Source organism: Phocoena phocoena, chromosome 1, assembly GCF_963924675.1.
Source record: "Phocoena phocoena chromosome 1, mPhoPho1.1, whole genome shotgun sequence".
Classification (NCBI taxonomy): domain Eukaryota; kingdom Metazoa; phylum Chordata; class Mammalia; order Artiodactyla; family Phocoenidae; genus Phocoena; species Phocoena phocoena.
Genome location: NC_089219.1, coordinates 98,122,688 through 98,148,175, shown reverse-complemented (window position 1 = coordinate 98,148,175; position 25,488 = coordinate 98,122,688). Strand labels below are relative to the sequence as shown.

At 37.2% G+C, this 25,488-nt stretch overlaps 1 protein-coding gene across 2 annotated transcripts in view; it reads right to left on the bottom strand.

Moving 5' to 3' along the window:
• CEPT1 (choline/ethanolamine phosphotransferase 1) overlaps positions 1 to 18,818 on the bottom strand; it is a 35,241-nt gene extending 16,423 nt beyond the window's left edge. Inside the window, exons 1-4 of one of the 2 annotated variants that reach the window (XM_065879355.1) lie at positions 18,731 to 18,818; positions 12,069 to 12,478; positions 7,819 to 7,966; positions 5,749 to 5,890 (exon numbers count right to left, since the gene is read on the bottom strand). In XM_065879355.1, coding sequence (XP_065735427.1) covers positions 5,749 to 5,890; positions 7,819 to 7,966; positions 12,069 to 12,407 — 629 coding nt within the window. In that variant the 5' untranslated portion in view covers positions 12,408 to 12,478; positions 18,731 to 18,818. Of the gene's footprint in view, positions 1 to 5,748; positions 5,891 to 7,818; positions 7,967 to 12,068; positions 12,479 to 18,730 lie in introns of those variants that run through there. The other variant, XM_065879362.1, reaches the window with a different exon arrangement.
• Between the last annotated feature and the right edge of the window lie 6,670 nt (positions 18,819 to 25,488).

Below are 25,488 nucleotides of genomic sequence, written 5' to 3'. Positions count from 1 at the left end.
TCTAGGTTTTACATTAATACAAATGCTGTAGTTGTTTTAGGATATTATCTATAATAATTGGATAAAATTTAAATGGGCCGAGTCTAAATGAATGAATCATTGCTGAGGAAAAAAACAAAACAGGTAAACTAGAAACTAAAAGGAAAATCTCTGGTATTAATAATTCATGTGATAAATCTTAAACATTTAAAGATAGGCAGATCCTATACAGGAATTTAGTAGGAAGCTTCCTAATTCTTTTATTTTTTATTGAAGTATAGTTGATTTACAATGTTGTGTTAGTTTCTGGTGTGTAGCAAAGTGATTCAGTTAATAAAATATAATATGTACATATAAAATAACATAATATGTATATATAGTATGGATATGTTATATAACATACTTTATAAATAGATAAGTTATATAACATATATTCTTTTTCATATTCTTTTCCATTATGGTTTATTACAGGATATTGAATATAGTTTCCTGTGCTATACAGTAGGACCTTATTGTTTATCTAGTTTATATATAGGAAATTTCCTAATTCTTAATCCACAGAAAGTGGATTACGTATTGGGTTGGCCAAAAAGTTCATTCGGGGTCTTCTATAACATCTTACGGAAAAACTCGAACAAACTTTTTGGCCAACCCAATACAACAGACAACAGTTTTTAACTACTTGGAAGTAGGAGGTCTTTGAATACTTATTCTTTAGAGGTTATTTGGATATGAAGATGAACTGGATTTGTCACACTACTAGTAAATACACAGCCTATTAACTTTTTTCAATTAACTACAGAAAAGAAAAAGCCAGAAGTTATTTACTTACATAGGAATAAATGTTGGTGGCAGGCTTTTTAGCTAATGTAAATGTGAAACCCTAGATGCATGAATTGAAAAATGTCATAAAGTGAAGATACTCTGCCTGCTATAACTATAAATAATAAGCACACTAGAAATAATATCTATAAAAGTAATAGATTCTCAGAAGGAACCTTAGATATCATGTAATCCAAAACTCTTATGTTACAAATTGGGAAATGAGGCCCACAAAAGTCATGGGCCTTGCCCAAACTGATATACAGATAATCTGGAGATAACACTTGAGGCAAGACACACTGGCCTGAGTTTAATCTATTATAATTCCTTTCTTTTATTCTCTCCCAAAAAGATAACAAGAGTATTTTTTTTTCTGAAACGATAACTTAAAGAGTTTTACCTTTCACAGTGTGTAAGATTTTTTAAGACCTATGTCTTACAGAAATATAGTCTTATTATAGATTGTTTAGGGTTTCTAAGCATTTAATTTATAAAAATGATTCTATATATACAAGTTATATATTTAAAAGTATCTGGATATAGAAGGTTTAGTTCTTAAGAAATGTGAACTCTTCCATTTAATATAATCCATAAACATTAAAAGAATATTTTACAAATGTTTACAAATGAGTTTCAACTCATAATTCTTCTCTTCTTCCACTAACCCAATCCTTCTATGCAGTTCTAGCCTCTAAGCCCATATCCCTCCCTCAGTTTTTCATATCCAGGCTAGTAAAAATCCTAAAGGTCTAAGCTGGGTCTGGAAGGTCCCCATGAGCAGTACCCATCTCCATCAGCTCTCTACTTACTCAGTGCAGAAGCACTGTCAGGACAGAGGTCTGTCTAGCTGTGACAGGTACTGAAATTCTCTGTGCAAGGCAGCTCTTAGCAAATCAGATTTTAGTGATCAGAACAAAGATATAGCTCATACTTTCAGGGAAGAAGTATTCAAATCACAATGGTTTTTTCACAATACCTGACTGTGAATGAAAATTATTTAGTTATGGATAAATTATTATGCCAATTTTTGTGCAAGCACACTTAAAAACTAAAAATAGGGACACTAGGAGACTAAGAAAAACAAACAAAATTTCTTCTTTGGTAAATATACTATTTTATAAGGTTATTAAACATATAACAACCTGGATTTATTATATATATATTAAATAAACCTCATGATTTTTTTGTCACTCGTGTATAAATATCAAAATAAAACAATTAAAATAAAAATGTTTTAAAATAAAATTCCCAAGATGCCTAAGGCTGCTTTCCCCTAAGGAGGAAGAAAACACAAGTGATTTTTAAAAATTTCTTTTCTCAAATTATATTTGAGAATTGACCTTTCCTAATTAAATAAATAAAATTTGGACTTTCTCTTCCACACATATAAACTTTACTTCAATATTTAAGCTACTATATATCTGCCTATTATATCTGCTCTTAAAAAAAAATATGTGAAATCTGGGGCTTCCTGGTGGCACAGTGGTTGAGAGTCTGCCTGCCGATGCAGGGGACACGGGTTCATGCCCCGGTCCGGGAAGATCCCACATGCCACAGAGCGGCTGGGCCTGAGCCATGGCCGCTGAGCCTGCTTGTTTGGAGCCTGTGCTCCGCAACGGGAGAGGCCACAACAGTGAGAGGCCCGCCTACTGCAAAAAAAAAAAAAAAAAAAAAAAGTGAAATCTAAAATTTAAACTACTTTAAAAATATCTTTAGAAATATCTAAAACTACTTTAGAAATATCTATATTATTCCATATGCGTCCATTACATTGGTATTCTGATAAATATTTCCTTAAATGTAAAGCACTTGCAGTATATTTCTATGAAGGTTGTAGCTTGCTTTTAATTTTAAAAATAACTAAATTCGGTGTTGCTTTAATGTGGATGCAAGATTTCAGAAAATTGTATACAGTTTTCCCAAATCAAAACCAATCCCTTAGGGAATTCCTTGGAGGTCCAGTGGTTAAGACTCCATGCTTTCACTGCCAAGGGCGCATGTTCGATCCCTTGTCGGGGAACTAAGATTCCACAAGCTGCAGCCAATTTAAATAAATAAATAAAGTCGATTTTTAAAAAATCCTTTACAATACAAATATTAATTTAAACTGAGAAATTAAGTCCAACTGATCTCAATATTTCTAGATATTTTTTCACACCATTATAAGGAAGCACTACAGTTTCAGAGGGAGAGTATGCTCCTAATCTAGTCCCAACTGCCTGATACTCTACTCCTTTAGGTCCTGCATTTTTAGCAGTCTAAGCTCGATAAATCACCCCCCCCCTTTCTTCAGGTGTCTTCAATCTCTTTTCTAAGTCAGTTTCAAAATGTTCATAGCTACCATAGTATGAGCTATGTTCAAAATTTTCCCATTAAAAATACAAACCCCTTCTTCCTTTGAGCCCATGTTTGCTCCTCTGATACCTTGCTCCTTCCCATCCCAGCTACACATTTTATAAGTAACCTATATTAACTGTGTGCTTATTTATTTTGTTCACTTCTGTTCCCTACAGTCTGGCCTCATTTTGAGTCTTGGCAGCACTTAGCATTGTTCTCTTTTGAAATTCATCCCTCTACTGGCTTTTCATTCTGGTATGCCTCCTCCTACTCTGGCTGTTCAATAATTTTCATGGGCTTCTTTCTAGGCTTGCTCTCTATGTTTTCTGCTATTCTCATTCTATTTGGATGTCTAAAATCCCTCACATACGTGTTCTAGATAAAACTATTCCTTTGAATAGGTTCCTCTCCCTGCAGGGCCTTTCTCCACCTTCCATCCAACCATCCAAGGAGGGGAACTGGGAGTCATTCCAGTCTCTGCTCTCTCATTCATTCTCCATAACCAAATACAGACTATGTCCTACAGTTTTTACCTCTTAAGCCTCTCTCCAACCTATCCCTTTCTCTTCGATAGCACTGTCATTGTGCTAGTTCAGATTTCATTGTTCCTCACATTTAATTATGCTGATGCCTCCTAAGGGATCTTCTTACTTCTGTCACAGCCCACTCCAATTCACCCTCCAAATTGTTGCCAGACTGATATTTCCAAAAGGTACTTTTGTCATTTCCCTGCTTTAGGTCCTGCAAAGGTTCTCAATAGATTCAGGATAAAAAGCCCTCAGTTCTTGGCAGGACATAGAAGGCCCTCAATTTTCTGGATCTTCTCCAGCCTTATCTCCTGCCACACCCCTACAAGCATCTTATGATTTAACAATATAGAACTGCTTTCAGTTCTTCAAGTATATATTTCATCAAAGGAATACACTGCAAGAAAAAATTTTAAGACCGGCAAAAATAAAGTTGTGATAGCAAATCACTGCTAAAAACACTGTCTATTTAACTCTTCCCTTGCTTCCACGGTTCATTTTCTTTCCTTCCTTCAGTTCCTACACCATGTAGCTGGTGCTGCTTTACTTGAAAGGGAAAGAAAATAAATTAGGGCTAGATAAGCTTTCAAAATAAGGGTTTGAAAGTTAACTGTGAGATAATAACCAATGAAACATAAACTATGTGAAAAACAGGTACTACAAATTCTGCTATTTTTGAAAACAGTAACATCACAAACAATTAAAACTGAATTAGGACAAACCAAGTGATCCTAGAAGTCTACCGTAATTTGTGGTTTTTACCTAAAGCAGAAAAAAACTATGAAAACATTATTGAGATAATGTAAAGGCTATGAAAATATTGAGGAAAAACATCTGCATATAATATTTTCGATTACTGCTCTTTTCTAATATCAGGTATCTTCAATATTTTCTGAGCATAGATCATTTTATAAACTGCTGATGAATGCACAGGCATACAGTTTTCAACTGGACACTCATGTCCACTATTGTCACTTGAGATGTGCCTTAAACATGTTCTCTAAATCCTTTTATCTTTAAATTCTTCCAAGACATGTCTTTTAGTTAACATCCAAAGTATTAATAATTATTCATTTACTGTCATAAGAAAATCTTAAATTCTATTTAAATAAGGTTAGCAAAAATCACCTGAAGTGAACTTGTAGGGAACAGCTAAAAATTTCTATGCATTCTGGCTTTTTCAAGGCCTAGAAAACTAAGTTTATCAGTGATCTAAAATTTTAAAATTCATTAATTATTTGCCTTAATGAGAAATTAGGTTAAGATATTTTCCTATCATTTGACATCAAGATTTTTATTTTGATATTCCATGAAGTTTTCAGAGTCTTTTCTCAAGTTATCTTTTAATCCTACACCGTGAAAAAAATAAAAGACTAACTTAAGCAGTGTAAATAGGATCTGTGATACTTAATTAAACACCAGTTGGTGAATTCCATCCTTAACATTGTTCCAAAACTGGTTTACTCATTAATATTTACGGAAAAGTACTAATCACCAGGTAGGAACTATTCACTTCGGAGTTTGAAGAAAGTTTCTATTTCATTTTTTAAATTGTTAGGCATTTTGTTGGCAGTAGTAATCTATATGGTGTGCTCATATCCACTAAATTATTAAGAGCTTAGATATTTATAGATTCATAAATAAAACGATGTGAAAAGAATAAAATCTAATTAAGCTATGATATTTGGAGATAAGAGTTGCTCTTTGCTTTCATAAACTATCTTTTCTTTCCTGAAAATACATTTTCATGTGTCAAAGTAAAACATAGTGTTAAGGTGAATAACAGTGGGGAAAAAGAAAAATGAATTTGTCTGAGGGAAATACAGTGGATATGAGTGAAGGGCCTACTGTTTTTCCTGTTACTTTAAAAATATTGGTTGGGAGGTTCTAATATTTCCTTTTAAAAAGTGTGACAGAAGGACACATGATTGAGACCGCTACATAGTAGCTAAAACAATGAGAGTTTTAAACGTCTTTTATTTACTGAACTAGTGATTTAATCAAGTCCTAATACTCAAATACCTATAAGCAACATTCTACATATTTGAAAGAGAAAACAAAATCACCATTAAGTGTTACTTACATTCCAAATCGCAATGTTCCAGAAACATATGTTTGCCAATGTGCACAATAGAACATGAATGTCCCAGCAAAACAACAAAAAAACATCCAGTCAGGGTTTGTCCCCAGTTGCACTGCAATACAAGTTCCAAGAACCACGAAAACTGAAAAAGAAAGATCACAATGAAAACTGAAAAATCTGAATAACAAACATTAACTGAGCTGGAAATGATTTTACATGAGGCAAAAAGAAAACATGCTGTGAACGTACAATCTTCTCTCAGTTATCTAAGCAAACAGGAAAGTAGGATATCATCTTTTACATCATCATTTACCCTGTAATTTCGATCTCTTCTTTCACTACACCACTTAGTGTAACCAAACTTCTTGAAAGCAACTAAAATACTTTAGCATTTTTTGGAGTACAGGCATATCTCATTTTATTACACTTTGCAGATACTATGCTTCCAGATACTGTCATTTTTTTTTTTTTTTTTTACCAGTTAAACGTTTATGGCAACCCTGCATTGAGCAAGTCTATCAGTGTCTATTTTTTTCCAACAGCATTTGTTCACTTAGTTATCTCTGTGTCACATTTTGGTAATTCTTAAAATATTTCAAACTTTTTTCATTATTATTATATTTGTCATGATGATTTCTGATCAGTGATCTTTGATGTTACTACTGCAAAAAGATTACAACTTGCCGAAGGCTCAGATGATAGCATTCTTTTAGCAATAAAGTATTTTTTAATTAAGGTATGTACATTGTTTTTTCAGACATAATGCTACTGGCACAGTTAACAGACTAAAGTGTAGTGTAAAAATATCATTTATATACATTGGAAACCAAAAAAATTTGTGTGTCTCGCTTTATTGCAATATTTATTGCAGTGGTCTGGAACCGAACCCACAGTATCTCTGAGGTATGTCTGTATTCCCCCAACTCTATAATACCAGTTAGCAGTGAAAAATTACAAGGCAGAAGGTCAAAAAGAAAGAAAAACAAAAGGCCTAGATAATTCACAAAGGGACCTACTAGCTTTAGATAGATAGTTGTCTTTTCTTATTTAGCAGATTTCATTATGGGTAATACACATTAAAAAAAAGGACTTCCTATGAAAGTCTGGAACTCAAACTACTAATGCAAAAATGACTATCACTTAAAAAACAGGACACCTATCATTCTGCTGCCAACTAATTAAATTATAATAGCCTTTCAAGATGCCCAACTAGCCTTTATAAGAGCTTAGCTGTTCCTTCCCCTCTACTAAGCAAGCTGCTGTCAGGATACACTGAAACAATGATTTTAACATACACCTACGTATGTGAATCTGAGTTCACAAGGTAAAACCATCAAGGGTTTTTGTTTGCGTCTTTTAAAATATTTTAAATGCTATGCCAAATGACAAGAAACCAGTTGAGCTGCTAAATAAAAAATAAGTGTGTGTGTGTCGGGGGTGGGTGGGAAGTCAGGGTGAGGGGATTTCTTCAAAGGAAGCCTAGTTAGAAACTGTCATTTAATTTCTAAATTTCTTTTTCCCCTGTAAAAAACTACCAAAATATTATTTTTTAAATGGTACAAATAAAGACATAACACATATAATCTAATTATAGTAACTTATCTATTGCTAGCACCTTACTGTATTTTTTTTCTAGTCTTTTCATCCAAGCCCATTATCACAGTTATACTCCAAGTCTACAACGTAATTTTACATGTCTACATAACATCCATTTAAATATAAAGACTACAAATTCCTAGTCTCGCATTATTGAACTCTCATCTATAATTTATGAGATTTTTCCATGATAACAATTATGCCCTTAGAATTTCAAAACAACAGGTGTCAAAACAATAATATTTAGGGTTAAAAATAACTTAAGTAGAAATTAATTTCTAAATTTCCCAATACCACCAAATCATGAACAAATATTAACCAGATTTATATTTTTGAAAATACTAAAACTTGTAATACAAAAAACCACTTACTCTGATAACTATTACAACACCAGGAACCTCTTTATCTTATTATCACTGTTTATCATATTCCTTTTAACTCTGCTAATCATTAATATTAAAAAATCAACAATACCTGTTGATAGTGAATCACACCCATGATCAAAAAGTTCTCCCAAAGGAGAACTGCTATTGGTTCTTCTTGCCTGTTTCCCATCTATAGCATCCAAAGACTGGTAAATGAAAAGGCCACATGCACAAGCAATATACGCCCACAGAGGTGCCTGTGAAATAAAATAAGAAAAGCAAGAGTAATAAGACATATTAATTACTATATCTGGCTAATATATTTTTACTTGCAGATATTTTATCTTCGTTTTTCAGAGAAGTTGGAGGCTATGGGAGAGAAGATCCAGGTGCTACATAATGAAAAACTTCTGTAAACAATCAGAATTATAAGAGAATTAAAATTCCTTGCTTTGTAGGAGTACTCAAACAGATGCTGGATAACTACTTCACAGGGATAATACAGAAATCCCATGAGAGATTAGGCTAGGTAACTTCTATAAGATCTCTCCTAACATTTAGATTCTAAGAATCAATTAATGAATAACCCAGTACAGTTTTTCCCAAATTGTATCTTTCAAGACGCTTATAGGTATTACACGAAAATAAAATTTCCATGCTAAACTCACTTGGGAAACATTGGATTAAACAATGTTAAACAGATTTCTTAACTGCTGGACTTCTTCCAGCCCTTAAGACTGCTAATGCATATTGAGATTATTCACTAATGCATACTGTGCATATTCAAGGGGGATACAACATGCTGCCATTTCCCAAACTTATTTGAGCATGTAACTTGTTTATTATTTTTTATAAATTTATTTATTTTATTTATTTTTATTTTTTTAATTTTTGGCTGTGTTGGGTCTTCGTTGCTGTGGGTGGGCTTTCCCTAGTTGCGGCAAGCGGGGACTACTCTTTGTTGTGGTATGCAGGCTTCTCATTGCGGTGGCTTCCCTTGTCACGGAGCACGGGCTCTAGGCCTCTCTTCAATGTTCCATGAAACAACACTAGGAAAATAATGATCTACTTACTAGACAGAGTGCTTATATTATTTTTCAAATATTTATGGTCACATTTTCAAGGAATGGTTTCTCTTTTCCCAGACAGAAATTGAACCACTAATATTGAATTTAAATGTAGTGAATTAAAAAAGGAGAGCTTTGGGACTTCCCTAGTGGTGCAGTGGTAAAGAATCTGCCTGCCAATGCAGGGGACATGGATTCGAGCCCTGGTCTGGGAAGATCCCACATGCCGCGGAGCAACAACTAAGCCCATGCACCACAACTACTGAGTCTGCGCTCTAGAGCCCGCAAGCCACAACTACTGAGCCCGCCTGCCACAACTACTGAAGCCCGTGCGCCTAGAGCCTGTACTGAACAAGAGAAGCCACCACAACGAGAAGCCCACGCACCACAATGAAGAGTAGCCCCCCGCTTGCTGCAACTAGAGAAAGCCTGTGTGCAGCAAGAGACCCAATGCAGCCAAAAACAAATAAAATAAATAAATAAATAATTAAAAAAGGAGAGCTTCTATTTGGTCTGTTCTCCGTAAGAATGTGTCAGAGTGTTTTGTATCACTTTTTACTATTTTCCCATGCCCAGGCCATGAAAAAAATTTTATAACCACAAGATATTTCTCAGATATTGGTTATCAAGTTAACTGTATTAAATGCTCAGGGCTGCAAATTAAAACTACTCAGAGCTGCAAAAAATATTCAGTATATTCTGCACTGCAAAGAGGTATCTCTCTGACAGAGGTCTATTTAGATCTCAGTTATTAAAGGTAAAGATCTTCTCTTAAACGTTTTCTTGGAATCTCATATTTTAAAACACTGAGGTTGCTAAAAGGATCATTGTACATACCTCCCCCAGGCTCGAGTTACAAACCTGGAAAACAATAACTGTGGTTATGTAACCACGGTTTACATGCCAGCACACTGGACTAAGTGATTTATCTTATGTGACTAAGAACTCTACCTTTCTAGACTTTGGGTCTACTGCTTCTTACTCTTAGAGGAATCCAGTAACTCTCTAGAGCTGCACTGTCCTATATAATGGCCATTAGCCAGCCATCTGTGATTATTTTAGTTTAAATTCATTAAAATTAAATAAAACCCAAAACTCAGTTCCTCAGTTGCTAGGTACATTTCAAGTGTTCAATAGCCAGAAGTATCTATGGCCTCCGTATCAGACAACACAGACACAGAACACTACCATCATCACAGAAATTTCTATTGATCAGTACACTGCTTTAGGGGACTAGAAAACAAGGAACTTCTTGGGGGTTTTAGGATTTTAATGGGGAAAAGTGTTACTCTGGAACAGAGACAACTTCAAGTATTAGTATATACATAATCCTAGAAAACAGCAAGATTGTTATTACATATATGAGAGAGCAAAGCCTTCTTATCTTTGGACTTTTCTTTTTTCCGGTGAATCTGTAGAACGCTAAACTAATATTTATATTTTCCTTCCTTGTTTCCATTATTTCACAACTCTCATAGGTGTTTTAAGAAGAAAGCCTTCTCATTCAGGAGCCAGTCTGGTCTCAGCTGGATTAAGAGCCTGATACACTGAATGTATCAATCAGGGAATTATTACTGTACAGTCATATTCCACCTTGAGTCCTCCCAGCAGCATTCTGAAAAGTTCTCTGTGATTAGTATAGTTCCTATTCTGGAAGTTTCCCCAAAGACTTAACTAATTCTAAGGTTACTCTAATAATTCCAAATCACTTAAGAAGAGAGGATGAGGAAAAGTACTATAGGGAACATGGTGCCTGGTATACTCTGGTTGTTGAATAAATGACTATTCGTGGCCAAGCTACCCTCCACCCTGCTCTCATTCCCGATCCCCATCCTGGAACTAGTTTAGGACTTAGAAGGCTTCAACTGGAACCAACCCAGTTCCCTGTTCTTCTATACCTCTAAAGATGTGCGAGATCTGGACCAGATTCCTCTGGAAGTATATGTCAGGTCCTCAAGTAAGCCATGAGTAAAACAGCTCGAAGAATGTGATAAAGAATCCCAGGACATATTTAAACAATTGTACTGGTGTTTATTTTTAAGTTTATTGATTGATGTAAAGCAAGACAGTTAAGAAAATGAGGGGAAACCAGAAATTTATCCATACAATCTGTATAAACTGTACCTGTATAGTAAAAGAGGAATTAAAGGTATTCAATTGTGAGGGGAAAATAAACATCTGGCAAAAGACAAAAAATAAAGTATGTTTTACAGGTAACTGTGACCATCAATAGCTACTTTAAGAGCTATATGTGGTAACAAATGAATTAATGAAAATAGAAAGGTATAAAGGATTGAATGGTGATAATTTTATCTCAAAAAATCATCTGAAAAGACTACATTAAAAAAAAATTACTTCAAGCTTAAAACAAGACAAGGAATGTTGTGGCCATTATGATTTACATGGTTCAGTCACTTTCAACAGCTTTAGTTGAGGATCACCTTCTATCTTCTTGGTTTACCTGTGGCTGATCATTCTGATTAATACAGGACCAATAAATGTTTTTGATTCTCCTTCATCTACCTAACTACCTTAGTTCGCTTTTTGACAAGAATATTTTAAAATCAATTAAACATCAATTTACCCATTCAGATGAAGGGCTCTAGTTTCAGTTTTGGTTTTAGGAAGTGAGTAGAGAAAGTAAAAGAGGGAATAGCAGTGGAAAGAGTCTTTGTAAGCAATACCATGCTTCCCTTTTTTTAATGGCAGCCATAGCAGGATACCGCAGCAGGAAATACATTATACTGTTTCTTTCTTACACTTCTTTTGCCTTCTTAGAATAAGAGAGATACTCCTGAGGTTATCAGCCACATATGTTTACAGGAAGGTAAAAGGGATATTCAATAACTCTTACTGGAACCAAGAGAATACTTTTGATAAGACTGATTTATAGCTGTGCCATCTTACTACCACAGACTTTCCTCTCTGATCATTTTAAACTTTGCTAAGACTTTACTAGCCATTTTTTAAAAAATGGGATAAAACTCTTTTTTAAAGAATTAAGACTTACTGATTTTAAAGGAATATTTTACATGTTAGTCTCAACTAACATTAATTTATCTACTGGGATCAGAGTCCACACTTTGCTTCTGGTTTCTCATAAGCATAGTGTATATAAAGTAGGTTGTAGCTATGAGCTTTATTAACGATATATATGATAGGATACTTTAAAACAGTTGACAAATAGCTGTCAGATTATCTTACCTTTAGTTAAATGACCTAAAAATCCCAATTACAGGGTTTCTGGCATGCAATAAATGTTTATATCTGTTATTAAAGAAATTCCTCTTACCTGCTCTGTAGCTGTAGGACAGTAGAAGACTAATAAAACAGTTGTACAGATGTTTATTGACAATCCAATGATCGTGATGAGATTTGGGGCAATCCAGGAGGGAACTCTTCCAACTAGCCATTCCCAATACCCTTGCATTAAGGGCTCAAGCAGGGACCGTCCAGCACTCTGATACCTGTGTTCTTCTAGCCGCTTAAGTTGGTGTCTTGACAATGGTGGTGTAGGTAACTGAAACAATTTATTTAATACACACCCTGGAGTACTCATATGCCCGAAGCCCAAAGGGGACTCCGGGTGAGAATCTCCACATCGTCTCCTTGTTGACCGATGCCCACTCATGGATCTTGCCTTTTTTTAATTTAGGGAGTATAATTTATCTTGTTTTATAGCTTTTTGTGGATAGTCTTTACCTGAGGAAAAAAAAAGATATATTCATCAGTCACTATTTATATCAATGTCAGTATATTAAACAAAAAATCAAACTGGTAACAGAATATTACATATTAAACAGGGATCAGAACACCAGGGATCTGTTTTTAGCTCTAATTCTTATTGATGATGTAAGCCAAAAGAAGTCATATAACCTCACCTTTAAGTGAAAAATATTAAGAATTTTAATAGTAATATGCTTCCTGTTACCTTATAGTTTACCTGACTTCGAAGCTCATGATCTTCTTGTTTCTATCTCACACTGCTTTCAGTAGTATAAATCGAAAAAAAATCCTAGAAATGACCTAATCATTTCACATATATGGAAACTGAGGTCCAAGGCATACCCAAAGACAGCTAGCGAATTAGTCTTAATAGTGGAGGAATGACTTGAATCAAATGGGTCTTAAACTAGATATTTATTTAATGTGAATAGCTAATATTTATTGAGCACTTACTATGTACTAAACACGTTAAGCAAGCTTTATATATTAACTCATCTAATCCTCTCAACAACCAAAGAAGGTAAAGACTATTAATTATCCCTATTTTTACAGAAAGTGACACTAAGGCACGGAGAGGCTAATTAACTTGTCCAAACTCACACAGCTGGTAAGTAAGGTTCAAACAAACACAAGGTTTCTGTTTAAATTAAAAGATAAGACTTATTAGTGGAAAGGGATATAAATGATATTCCAGGAGGGGATAAACAACAATGAAAAAAATTAACTTTAAGAGGACACTATTTATGTGTTAGCAGTGACCTGATAAATTGAAGTAGTAAGAAAAAACTGTAACTGCATTAAGTGATGACTGTTCATAAAAAACCTTAAATCCCTGAAGTACTTGCACTTGACTTCAAAAAGATCAGAAATAACATAATTATCATAAGTCATTAACCAATGTAAGAAAACAATGACAAGTTTAACACTTAAAAATCAGTATGGTGATATCCAAGGTATGAAGTGGTGAGGGCCTAGAGTAGGGTGGTAAAAATGGAAATATGAAAGACAGTCAAACCTATAAGTAATTTCTACTTAGAAGGAAGAATCAAGAGGAGGTACTTAGGAATTAGATATGAGGGGTAAATAAGTAGAAGAAAAAAGAAATCAACAAAGACTAGTGGTACTACTGTCAAAAAGGAGAGTTTGGAAGGAAAATCAGTTTGTTATTTTGGCTTTTGGCGGATGTGGGTGAGAGGGGATCTTGGGATGAGTAGGAAAGACATACATGCAACTTTTAAGTAGAGATGTTTTAGACAAAATCAAATGACTGGAGTTTGGGTAAGAGATAGAAATTTCAAGTTTTCAACTTGGAAGCTAAAGTCTAGTTAAAGACTAGAAAGTAGATAATTTCTTGAAGGCATTAAGTATGAAGAGAAAAGGAAAAGAATAAAGAACCTTGTGGGAAACTCATGGTTAGTGAGCAGGAAGAGAAGCCATAAAAGGATTAAAAAAGAAAAAAAAAAAAAGAAAATCTTAATGGAACTAAAAGGGTAGTGGCATTGAACCAACACAGGTGTACTCTGATGTCCTGGCAGAAAGCTATCCAGAATGCAATATGAAATTCCCAGAAATGCTGCACTGTGGGAACACAGAATGTGATACAGGGTCTAGGACATCTCAACAATGGACCTGGTAGCAAAACATGCCCATGACTTCTCTCTATTCCCAAAACAACAGATTCCAAAATTTCAACGTCATGAATGATCTAAAGTGGCATCCCAAACCTCAGTCAATCATGTAGCTCAATAATTGGTTTAGGGAATAGTTATTGTAGTCATTAACTGACTTAAATAAATTTTCAAAAATCTATAAAGAATCATCAGTACCCCAATTTAACTAACTGAAGTGCTCTGAAATAAAAATATTGTAATAATTTTCAAGCCAAGTCAAATGAAAGCTAATTTCCTACTATTTCAAAGAATTCTTCCACACACCCAACTGTACCAAAAGCAACTGATTAAAACTGTTTTAAAGTAATATTTATACAATGTCAAACAACTGGTTACAAAATCATTTTAGATGAAATGACAGACTGATAACCACCAAAATACTGTACTATAAAGCAGCCAAATTTTCAAAAGTCAAATTGAATGATGTATTTTCATATTTGGTGAGCTATAATCAATCAGCTCTTATGGATTTCCACTTAAAATGGTAATAAAATGTTTAGCCAACTCAATTTATATTTTATTATTGCAGTGTTCCATTCTCTTATAGTTAAAAAGTGACATATTGAGGATGCTGGCCTGCTTTTGGCACTAAACAGCTACAAGCAACTGATCCTAATGGTTTTAAGTTTGAGCATTTGGCAGGACTATTTGATAAACTGATACCTTCCTTCTAAGTGTTTTCCCCTTCTGACCTAGATTTTTTTTTTCCATTTCTCTTTCAGAAAAATCTACATTTTGACAAACCTTTCTAGATCTAGTCATTATATAATTCACACATTAAAAAAAAAGAATATTTCAATTTGGAACACTGTCTCCATGAAGCTTATTAGTAACAAGATTTCAAATAAAAATTCAGATACATGTTGCCACTGACATATATAGTTAGCTACTTTGCTTTCAACAGGTAGCCACAGAGGTTGCTGTCACTACCACAGATCCATCTCCACTCCTCCTTCCTCCCATCACCTGAGACCAGGAGGCTATTGCCACGAAAAATGTATCAGGAGAAAAGAGGCATTTCTGAATTTCAGCAAGTGAAAAGCAAGCATACCAAGGGAGCAGGACAGTGTAGGTTGCTACAATAGAAGAGCAGACTCTATGGAGAGAAAGAGGAAAAGGATGTGAGACAGGAATATGGAAAGGAGGTACAAACATTACAAAAATTACTTTAGCCACTTGAGATTTTTATCTAACGTCAACCTTATGCCCAAAAGGTTGAGGAGAAAATGTCATTTTTCTACCCACACTATAAGGAACTAAAAAATTAATGCAAGAAATTAAAATTATTGCTGGTTAGCCTAGAAACCTAGCCACCAGTCCTGAGTTTTTATGATAAAATGGATTCCAAGTTTCAAACGCATTCAACCAATATCTGAGTGCAGTAAGCAAGATAGACATGGTCCCAGCTCCCATGTCCAATGGGAAAATAACTAAAAGAAGGTAAACAAGCAACTAACATTACACACTGTGATGGGCGCTATGGAGAAAACAAGGTATGGAGCCAGGAAATAGTTGAGGGTGCACATTTTATTAGATAAGGTGGTTGAAGACGATGAAGACGAAGCATTTATACCAAATTCAGAGGAAGAGAAGGAGCTAGCCATTCCAAGAGCAAGGGGAAGAACAGTCCAAGAAAGGGAGAACAGGCCCTGACCCAAGAGTGAGCTTATCTTTCTTATTCATACCTCTGGGATCACTATGGCTGGGCAGCAGTAAACCATATGAAAGAGTGGGATAAAATAAAGTTTGAAAAGCCAGACAATGCAGAGGTTTATAGACTTTGGCAAGGAGTTAAGATTTTATTCTGATGTTACAGAAAGCCATCAATTAGCTTGAAAAGATTCCTATAATTTTGTAGCACAGCCTATTTGTTAACTGAGGAAATGTTCTGATAAATTGTAACAGTAAGAGTGAGAGTATTTTAAACGTTTAAAAATTCTCATCACCTGGAATTCAGTTTATGTTAATACTGATCCTATACCTATTGTACTGTCCTATACCTATTGTAACCTTTCCACTTGTAGTCAGCAAATTCCCCTCCTCTGCTATAACCTGGCTCAAACGTGATACTCCTTTCATAGCACTTACCACATCTTGAACTTTTTTGCTAGATGTTGTTGTTTTTTGGTCTTTTCCCCACACTGGTATGTAAGACACAGGAGTGCAGGGGCCTTGCATGTCTTAATATTCTTTTCCCAGAATCTCAGACCATACCTAACATTAGGTAGGTAATCAGTACTTATTTGTGGAACAATGAACAAATATGGTTCATCTAGTATTTAATGAACACCTAGTTGCTCTAGACCCTTGAGGAAACAGAAGGATTGAAATATGCCATCCATGCTCTCAAGCTCAAAGTAGTGGTGGGGAGTCTTGTAAACAGCTAAGTTATACTGTGAACAAACTGTTGTGGGAGTCCAGAGGAGGGGGCACATATGGTCTACCCAAATTCTTCTTTGTGCAGGCACGAATATTTATATGAAAAGTCCAACAAAGGTACAAAAAATAAAATCAGAGATATTTAATGAATACCTTTACTAAAATTATACAAAATTCGTGGACCTTAAATCTATGATGTAGAATATCTGTGCTTATAGCAGCTGAGGATAATAGCATGCTGCCTACATTATTCCTGCGTTCAGCACTGGGGAACACCTGACAAGTATCACACTAAAAAAGGAATCTCCAACTGCTCAGCAGAGCATAAGGTAAACTTACACAATATCCAACCTGTAGTGTGAAATTCCAGAATTCCCATCCTCCCATGTCTAAGGGTTCCAAGTTTTGAGCTGTGCTGATTCAGCAGTATGTTTATAGTCCTCTCACAGGAATTGGTGACTACACAGCTCTTTCCACTTTTATGGCACGACTAGAGGAAAATACTAATGGCGAACAATATTTGGGAGGCAGAGCAAATTATAAAAAGCAAGTTAAAAAAAAACTAATAGGATCACAGGATTACATTCAGCATTATCTAACAAGTGATACATAGAACAAGTTAGCAAAAACAAAAGCCTTTTCAGCAGACTTGGAAGCTAAAACAGTACTGTGTAACACAATTTAGATCTACTGTTTTGCTGAAGTGAAATCTTGCATTCCTTAAAAAAAAAAGGAAGCAACTTCCTCCAGAAACAAACAAACAAAGCCAAAGCCTAGCATTTTGTGGATTATTTTCCTATTCCCTTGAAAGAGACAGCACAGCGTGACCCTCAAAAAGAACATCACCAGCACTTTAGCCAGCTTAAAGAAGTCTACTGCTGCCTAGAAAACACATTGACTATGCAATAAAATATAACTGGGGTTATAAAACAAGTTTACAGTTAAATATCAAATATATAATAGTGTTCATAACGTAAATTTCAAGAGACTGGGTGTGGGAGAGGAAGAAGAATGAAGTTATGAAACCACAATTGTAAATATTCAATAATAATCTATTACCTGGACAACAAATAAAGACACCTCTGTCAGAACAGGTTAATACAAGAGGCATATTTATCTAGCTTATTTCTTAAATGGCAGGGTTGTAAAGACAAGTTGTACAAGGGGCTTCTGACTAGCTTTTGCTCAGCACAAAACGAATATGTAGCAAACTGCTTTTAGAACTTCAATTTCTGGAATTTTACGTGAACGCCAATGGTTCTAAAGTCCTTACGCCCTAAATGCCTTCACCAGTCTTACTTGGGTTGTTAGTCAATTCAACACCTCCACTGAACACATGCCTACTAGTATGAGAGTAGAAACCGAATCTTTATTCTTTGTTCACATACAAGACACTAACATTTGTTTAAAGATAATTATGAATTTGCCTACTACCGTAACAAGGATTCATCAATGAACTGAGACTTCAAGCAAAATTATATATTAATACCAATGATGCAAAACGTCAAAAATGACATAAAAACGCCAAGCACCGAATTGGAGAAAAAACAAGTTAAACGTAAAGATCTCATTCATCCAGTATTCTTGGAATACCGGCAAAGACTAGCAAACCCTCCTGTCCTTTCTCCTTCCAAGAATACTGCTGAAATAAGCCCTAGCTGGCAACCTCAGAGCTTGTCAATATATCCTGAAATTTCTAGAAAAGTTGCTGACCAAGAAGTGCGGCCCTAGCCACGAATCACCAGCACCGTATGCTAAAGGGAAGGCAAATCCGGCACAGGATGTAATACGTTTGTGGACCTGGCAGCACCTGAGCAGGAGGGTGTGGACCTGAGAGCCAAGGTCGGTTCCGCGCGGGCAGCGCCCTCGGCCCGCCCAGTCCGGGCCGCCGAGGTTTTCCCCACCCTGACTCCCAGCACAGCAGCCCCCGGACTCTACCGCTGGCAATGCCCCATATCAATCTCTCCATCCGGGGCCATAGGAGCAGTCGCCCCTCGCCCTCCCCACAAGCGCGCGCGAGGCAGGACTGCGTTTGCCTCGCGCGAGTCCATACACAGCTATATTCCAATGCCCCACCCCAGAGCTTGCAGCCATCTCTCCAGCCCTCTTGAGAGTCGTGTCCCCGGACATACCCTTCACACCCTGGCCGTTTTCCAAAGACCGAGCCCCGCAGCCTTACACCGGCCCCCAAAAGCACAACCCTGGAAACAGACCTCCGCCTCCAGCCGACTGAGTGACTCTGATCCGCGGCAGCACGTTCACGACACTTTCGCGATTGCCGTAAAGGGATATAGGGTCGGAACAGGCGGCGGCGCGAGCGCGCACCCCCTAGTGGTGAGCGCGCCCCGGGGCCGACTTAGCTGCTCGGGTACGCGCTTCGGGGCCTCTGTCCTGCCGGCAGCTCCGGAGCCGGCAGTCCGTACGAGCAGACATCCAAGCAAGGTAGGCCAAAAAGGGGATGAGGACCAGCCCTAGTTCCCACTAAGAGGTGTGTATCAGAGAATGGGATCGGGCGAGTAGGGACGCGGACGCTGCCGGGAGCCCTCCACCCCCGCGGTGGGCGCGCGAGTCGCGTGCCAGCTCGCCCTGCCTCCAAAGACTACGCTGTGCGACGCGCGGGAGAGGGACCAGGTGCTGGCCGGAGCCGCGGGCGGGCTGCGAGGGGGCCTTGGGGGGGGGGGGCGGGAGTGGGTGTAGGCTGGGCTCAGGTCTCCGCTACCCACCTTTACGTCCGGGTTCTTGCTCTCTCCCCCCAGCTGCCCTCCTCTCCGCGCCCCGTTTGCCCCAAGCCCGACCGAGCTCTGCCTCTCGCATCTTTTCCCGGCACCAAACAACGCGTTAATCCAGCTCTTCGTCCAAGTGCTTCGCGCTTCCGGAAGAAGGTAGCGGTGAGTGTAAATAATTCTTTGGTTTTATTTGTTTTAAGCGGTTACTGAGAACCTTAGCCCCAGTCCCACGAAACACTGTGGTTGAGTATGCATTCCCTTTGTCACTCCTGGGCTCAGATAACGTTTTGCGGGGTGGGGGGGAGAAGGGGGAGGAAGGTTTGAAATTGAGATATGTGGTGACCTTGTGTTTACTCGAAGCTCATGTCTACGCGGAGTTTTGTCGCGGGAAGCCCAATACAGAAAGGTAAATGGCTGGTCCTTTGTATCCTCACAACCGTGCTTACATTAGGATACATTTACAAAACACCACATTTTCCTAGTTCTCCCAATTTAAATTTGTAAATCAGTACCCAAATGCAGCTCTAATTTGCCGTGCATCATCAGATTCTCCCCGACTTCTCTCCTGTAACATTTGATCCAACTTGTAAAACAGTTACTTAATTTTCTAGACTATTTAATTTTTAACCGTTACGAGAATATTACATTTGTTAGAAGGCCAAATTAGAGTTTAGAAAAATAACCGTTTACTATTATGCTTTGCATTGGGCATGATTCTGTGTACCTAGGGCTTTATTTCTTCACTTGGAATATCCAGAATTTACTTTTTTATTGTTCCTAAGCAGTCACCACTTAGAGGAGACAGCGTAAGGAATTCATCTTTTCACTGGTGGCATTTAAATATTTGTGAAATTCGAAAATTGTAACTGCAGTTCTGATTCACGGATCTTCAAGGAAAGCAGAGATAGGTGAGAGATGCAAGAACATTTTGTTAAACACTTTCACTACTATATGAAGGTTATTCCTGCATATTTTCAAGTATCTTGAAAGGTTTCTTAAATTGTTAACCATTAAAATTCTAATTTTGCTTGGCTGGCAGTTAGCCAGCCAAGCTTCCAGCTTTCCAGTGTGATGATACATAGGCAATAGTAGTCTTCCTCACCTAGTCGGTGCACTTAAATTTCTCAGTCGTCCTTAGCAAACTGGTAAACTATTTCAAGCCCTGCTTTTCCTCTAAATTGTCAGTTTAGATAACTAGAACCCTCAAAGCCTAAGGAGATAGGAATCCAAGATGATTCATATAAACAAAGAATGAAGTGTTGTCATTCCCCATCCCTGTGGCTAATTGTGGTTGTACAAATCACCTTTCATTATTATATTGTATGCTTACTCTGTACTACTCTAAGGAACAGAGCTACCTTACAAATCAGAATACTGAAACTCAGAGAAGCTAAGTAACTTGCCAGAAATCATACAGCTGGGATGTGATAAAGCTAGGATTTGCACTTAGATAAATCTGATCTTACAGCTGTGTTCCTTCCATTGCATCACAGAGACTAGTCAGTGCTTTATTTGGCTTAATAATAAGCTATCATTCTTTCCTCATTATTGTCTTTCCTTCTGTGGGAAGGAACTCAGTGTTTTTCATTTTATTTTATCCTTTTTGAGATCAGCGAAAGATGTCTAATGTGAGAAAGGATGAGAAAATTGATATCCCAGATTTAAAATATTATTTAATTCCAGATGGTACATCATTATAAAATACACAAGTGTCAACTCTTTAAAGAAAAAGAGAAAACGTTAATAATGCTATAGCATAGTGTTCTATCCATGAACAATATTGGTGCATTGACTTGAAATTTTACGTTTTAAAAGCCTGTGGGTCGAAACAACCTCTATTTTCTTTGTGTGTGGATTTCAGGATTTACAAAAGGTGCAGTTTTGGGCAGATTTGAAGACTGGTATTTTGAGAACTTGTAAAACAGGTAATTTGTCTTTTACATTCTAAAAGAGGAACAAACATTTATTGACCACCTATGAGAGCATCTTTACATATATTATCTTATTTAGTTCTTGAATAAACCTCTCTGAAGCGGGTATTATTTTAGACCATTTACTGAAAGTTACCGGTATCAGCAATGTGTTTAGGTTCTTTACTTGTGCTATGTCAGTGTAATTCCTGCAATAATTATCCAGCTTAGTCCAATAGAACTTTTCCACGATGATGGAAATGTACCATATTTTCACCATCCTATATGGTAGCCACTAGACACCTGTGGCTTTTGAGCACTTGAAATGTGTCTAGTACAACTGAGGAACTGAAATTTTAAATTTTATTTTATTTTAATCAATTGAAATTTTAATTTAAATAGCCACATGTGGCTAGTGGTGACTATATCAGACAGTGCAGCTTTTACCAATAATATTATTGCCATTTTTCAAAGGAGAAACTGGTTCAGAGAAATTAATGAAGTTTGCCCAAGTTTGCACAATTTTATTTAAAAAAACGTTTTTGAGCAGAAAAATGTTTTAGGACTGTTAATTTGGCAGTGCACATAGAATGGATGAATGGGAAGAAAAAAATAGGCCAAGAGAATTGAGAATCTGATTTGAGTGTTTACACTGGCAACTAGGAAGAAGAATGGTTGCCAATGACTGAAGGTAGAAATGCCGTCATTTAGTGACAACATGTGAGGGCTTTGGATGAGAAAACCTAAGGTTACTCTGAGGCCTTAGAATCTGGATAGCCTGGAAAAACAGTAGTACGAACAGATCTTCCTCCACTTACAATGGGATTATGTCTCAATAAACCCATTGTACGCTGAAAACATCATAAGTTGAAAATGCATTTAATACATATAACCTACAGGAACATGGTAGCTTAGCCTAGCCCTCCTTAAACTTGCTCAAAACACATTAGTCTACAGTTGGGCAAAATCATCTAATACAAAGCCCATTTTATAATAAGGTGCTGAATATCTCATGTAATTTATTGAATTCTGTACTGAAAGTGAAAAACAGAATGGTTGTCTGGGTACAGAATGGTGGTAAGTGTATCGGTTGTTTGCCCTTGTGATTTTTGTGTCTGCCTGGGAGCTGCATCTCGCTGTCACAAGAATATTGTACTGCATATCACTAGCCTGGGAAAAGGTCAAAATTCAAAGTAAGGTTTCGATTAAATGTTTATTGCTTTTGCATCGTCATAAAGTGGAAAAATTCTAAGTTGAACTGTCGTTAAGTTGGGGGTCTCCTGTACTGAAATGGAAAAATAATGAACCTTTTTGGGGTTTACGAGAACTTGGTTTGGGTTATTGAGTAATTTTTGTGAGCAAGTCCCTCTTCTCTGCTTGGGCAGAGAAGTGAAATCCCTCACCAAGGATTTTATCCACTTCAGACACCCTCCCAAACTTTTATACTCTAGAAGATATTGAGCTGTAAGAGATGTGCAAATCAAATGTTCTCAGAGGAAGGGGTGTTTATTTCCAGATGCAAAGGGATTAGGGAAGGTTGTGTGTGGAAGATGGTATTTCAGCTTGATTTTGAAGAATAGGAAGGATTTGGACATGAAAAAACAATTAAAGGAAGAGGTCATGTGGGAATTCCCTGGTTGCCTCATGGTTAGAATACCCGGCTTTCACTGCTGTGGCCAGGTTTAATCCCTGGTCGGGGAACTGAGATCCCCGTGAGCTGTGTGGGGTGGCCAAAAAAAGTAAAATAAAATAAAATAGGCTCTCCCATTCTCCCTAGAGGAAGACAGTGCTTTCCCCCAACTTTGAAATGAACCATCGCCTACTTGTCCCTCCAGTGAAATCCTCCGACATCTATCTCTACCACTCCTACTCTCTTCTCTGACATTATCTACTATTCTGGAACCTGGCTGGGACCATTCCTTCCAACATACCTGGGACTAATGCGACCCACAGAATTCTGGGAGTTGTAGTGTTTGTTTCTTTGTTTTAAAAAAAAGAGGTCATACTTCTAGCAATGGGGTGGACAAAATGTCTTGAAAATCCCTTTTGCCAAAACACCGAAATGCTGAATATATTAGCCTTGTAAATGCATAGCAGTTCACGTAGGAAAGAAACAAATTCTCAGGACTAATAAGTCGAAGAGAGCTGACACCAGAGTAGTAAACCAGTAGTGTGTCTCTTTTGGGGCCTTTGAAGTAAAGTACAATCAAAGGTAAATGATAAGCTCCCCCTGCTCACCACCCAAGGTAGAGAGATAGAATTCATACCCCTTTGACCTCCCAGGTGTACAACTTCCAGAGACACTATTCACATGATACAGTTTGTGTAGATGATGCCTGTGTGTCAGGGGATGACTTTTCCATAAAAAGTAAAATGTAAATATTTCTACTTGAAATTGTACAACTCATGGCCTTGGAGAACCACCTCCCCCCAAAGCCAGGACGCTCAAAAATCTATACACTCAATGAAAGGTGGGCTAGGAAAAATATCTCCTTCCTGGCAAAGGGGGATCACAAAGAAATTTGTTCATTTTCACCACAGCTCCAGGTGGGGGAATAAAGATACCACATAAGAACTTGAAACTACAGGGCCTGTCATCACTCAGATTCATGGTTCAAATTTACTTATCTACATGGTCTAAAAAACCTGGAAGCCAAGAAATTAAAAGTCGGCCCGGGTTCATAATGTGCCAGAGTGCTTGGCAAAAGTAAATACAGACCCTCCCTGGAATGATTCACCCTTAATCTAAGCCTCTTAGAATACTCCCAGTTAAGATCATCCAAACAGGAGCTCATAGTCAAAAACAGAAAAACACATGTACAAGGGCTGGCAGAACCAACAAATAAGGAACTAGACTCCTAAAGATTTTAGAATCGAATTTATCAGAAACAGGGCTTCCCTGGTGGCGCAGTGGTTGAGAGTCCGCCTGCTGATGCAGGGGACACGGGTTTGTGCCCGGGTCCAGGAAGATCCCACATGCCACAGAGCGGCTGGGCCCGTGAGCCATCGCCGCTGAGCCTGCGCGTGTGGAGCCTGTGCTCCGCAATGAGAGAGGCCACAGCAGTGAGAGGCCCGCATACTGCAAAAACAAAAACAAAAACAACAACAAACAAAAACAAAATAACATTTAAAGAGATGAAAGGAGAAACATGAAAGATTTTAGAAGTTAATCAAAATTTATTGAAATTGAGAATTATTGTCCCAGAAACTTATGTTGGGGAAAGTCCTATAGGAACTTGGCAAGGAACTGTCATAATTAGCTAAACAGAAGAGTAAAATTGATGGAATGTTAAGGGCTGACAGGAAAAAAAAAACAAACGGAAAAGAGGAGATTATGACAATTCAGACAGGAAATTACTCAAATCAAGTGTATAATGGTGACTTTAGGGATAAAGGAAAAGAAACTTATTTGGCAAGATTTAAATGTACATATTTTAGCAGCAAGTCAGATGATCAGAGTAAATGACAAGTACAAGTCACAAATGGCTGAGGTTTTATTATCTGGAAGGTCAGTCTGAGATGAGGAAGCTGAGCACATTGGAGGATTGTGGAGATTAGAATTGTAAGTTTTTACAGAGTCCTTGGGAAATACTAAATTTCAGTCCATCACACTATGAAAAAATACTCCTCCAAATACGAAATTATTTTCACATGTGTAGGAGTAATTTCTTATAATTTGAAAATATTTCTGTATTTATTCTTTTTAATTAAATGCATGAAAATACATTAATATTTTCTAATTCATATTATTGACCTCTTATTACTTATTAACATTGTCAGTCTGGAATTTAAGGGAGGAAATGGTGATAAGTGGTATGTGTATATGTAGGCCCTTTCAAGTTTATTGAGGAAGATAAAACCAAACAAGCGAGTAACAGTTAAGTGTGATGAATGACCTGGTTGGGAAAGTGAGCCTGCTGTTGGGAACAAAGCAGGTACACAGCGGAAGCTAGAAGAGCTGAGGCTTGAAAATGTATAGCAGTTAACTGGTGGTAGTGGGGCAGGAGGGGTGACACCATAGTAGTCTAGTCATCCAGGCAAAACAACGTGCACCAAGTTTCAAAGGTGCACAAGAGGGCATGACACACTTGACGATCTGAAAGAAGTTTTCTGCGGCAGTATAGCATGGTGATTGGTGTTAGACTGGAACTGCCTGAGTTTGAGTCTTGTCTCTACTGCAGCCCTATGACCTTGGGCAATTCTCTTAACCTCTATAATTCTGTTGTGAGGAGTAAATGAGATCATGTATTTAAGGTGTTTAGTAGCCTTGCTGACACAGTAAACACTGTGCTTTTGTAATG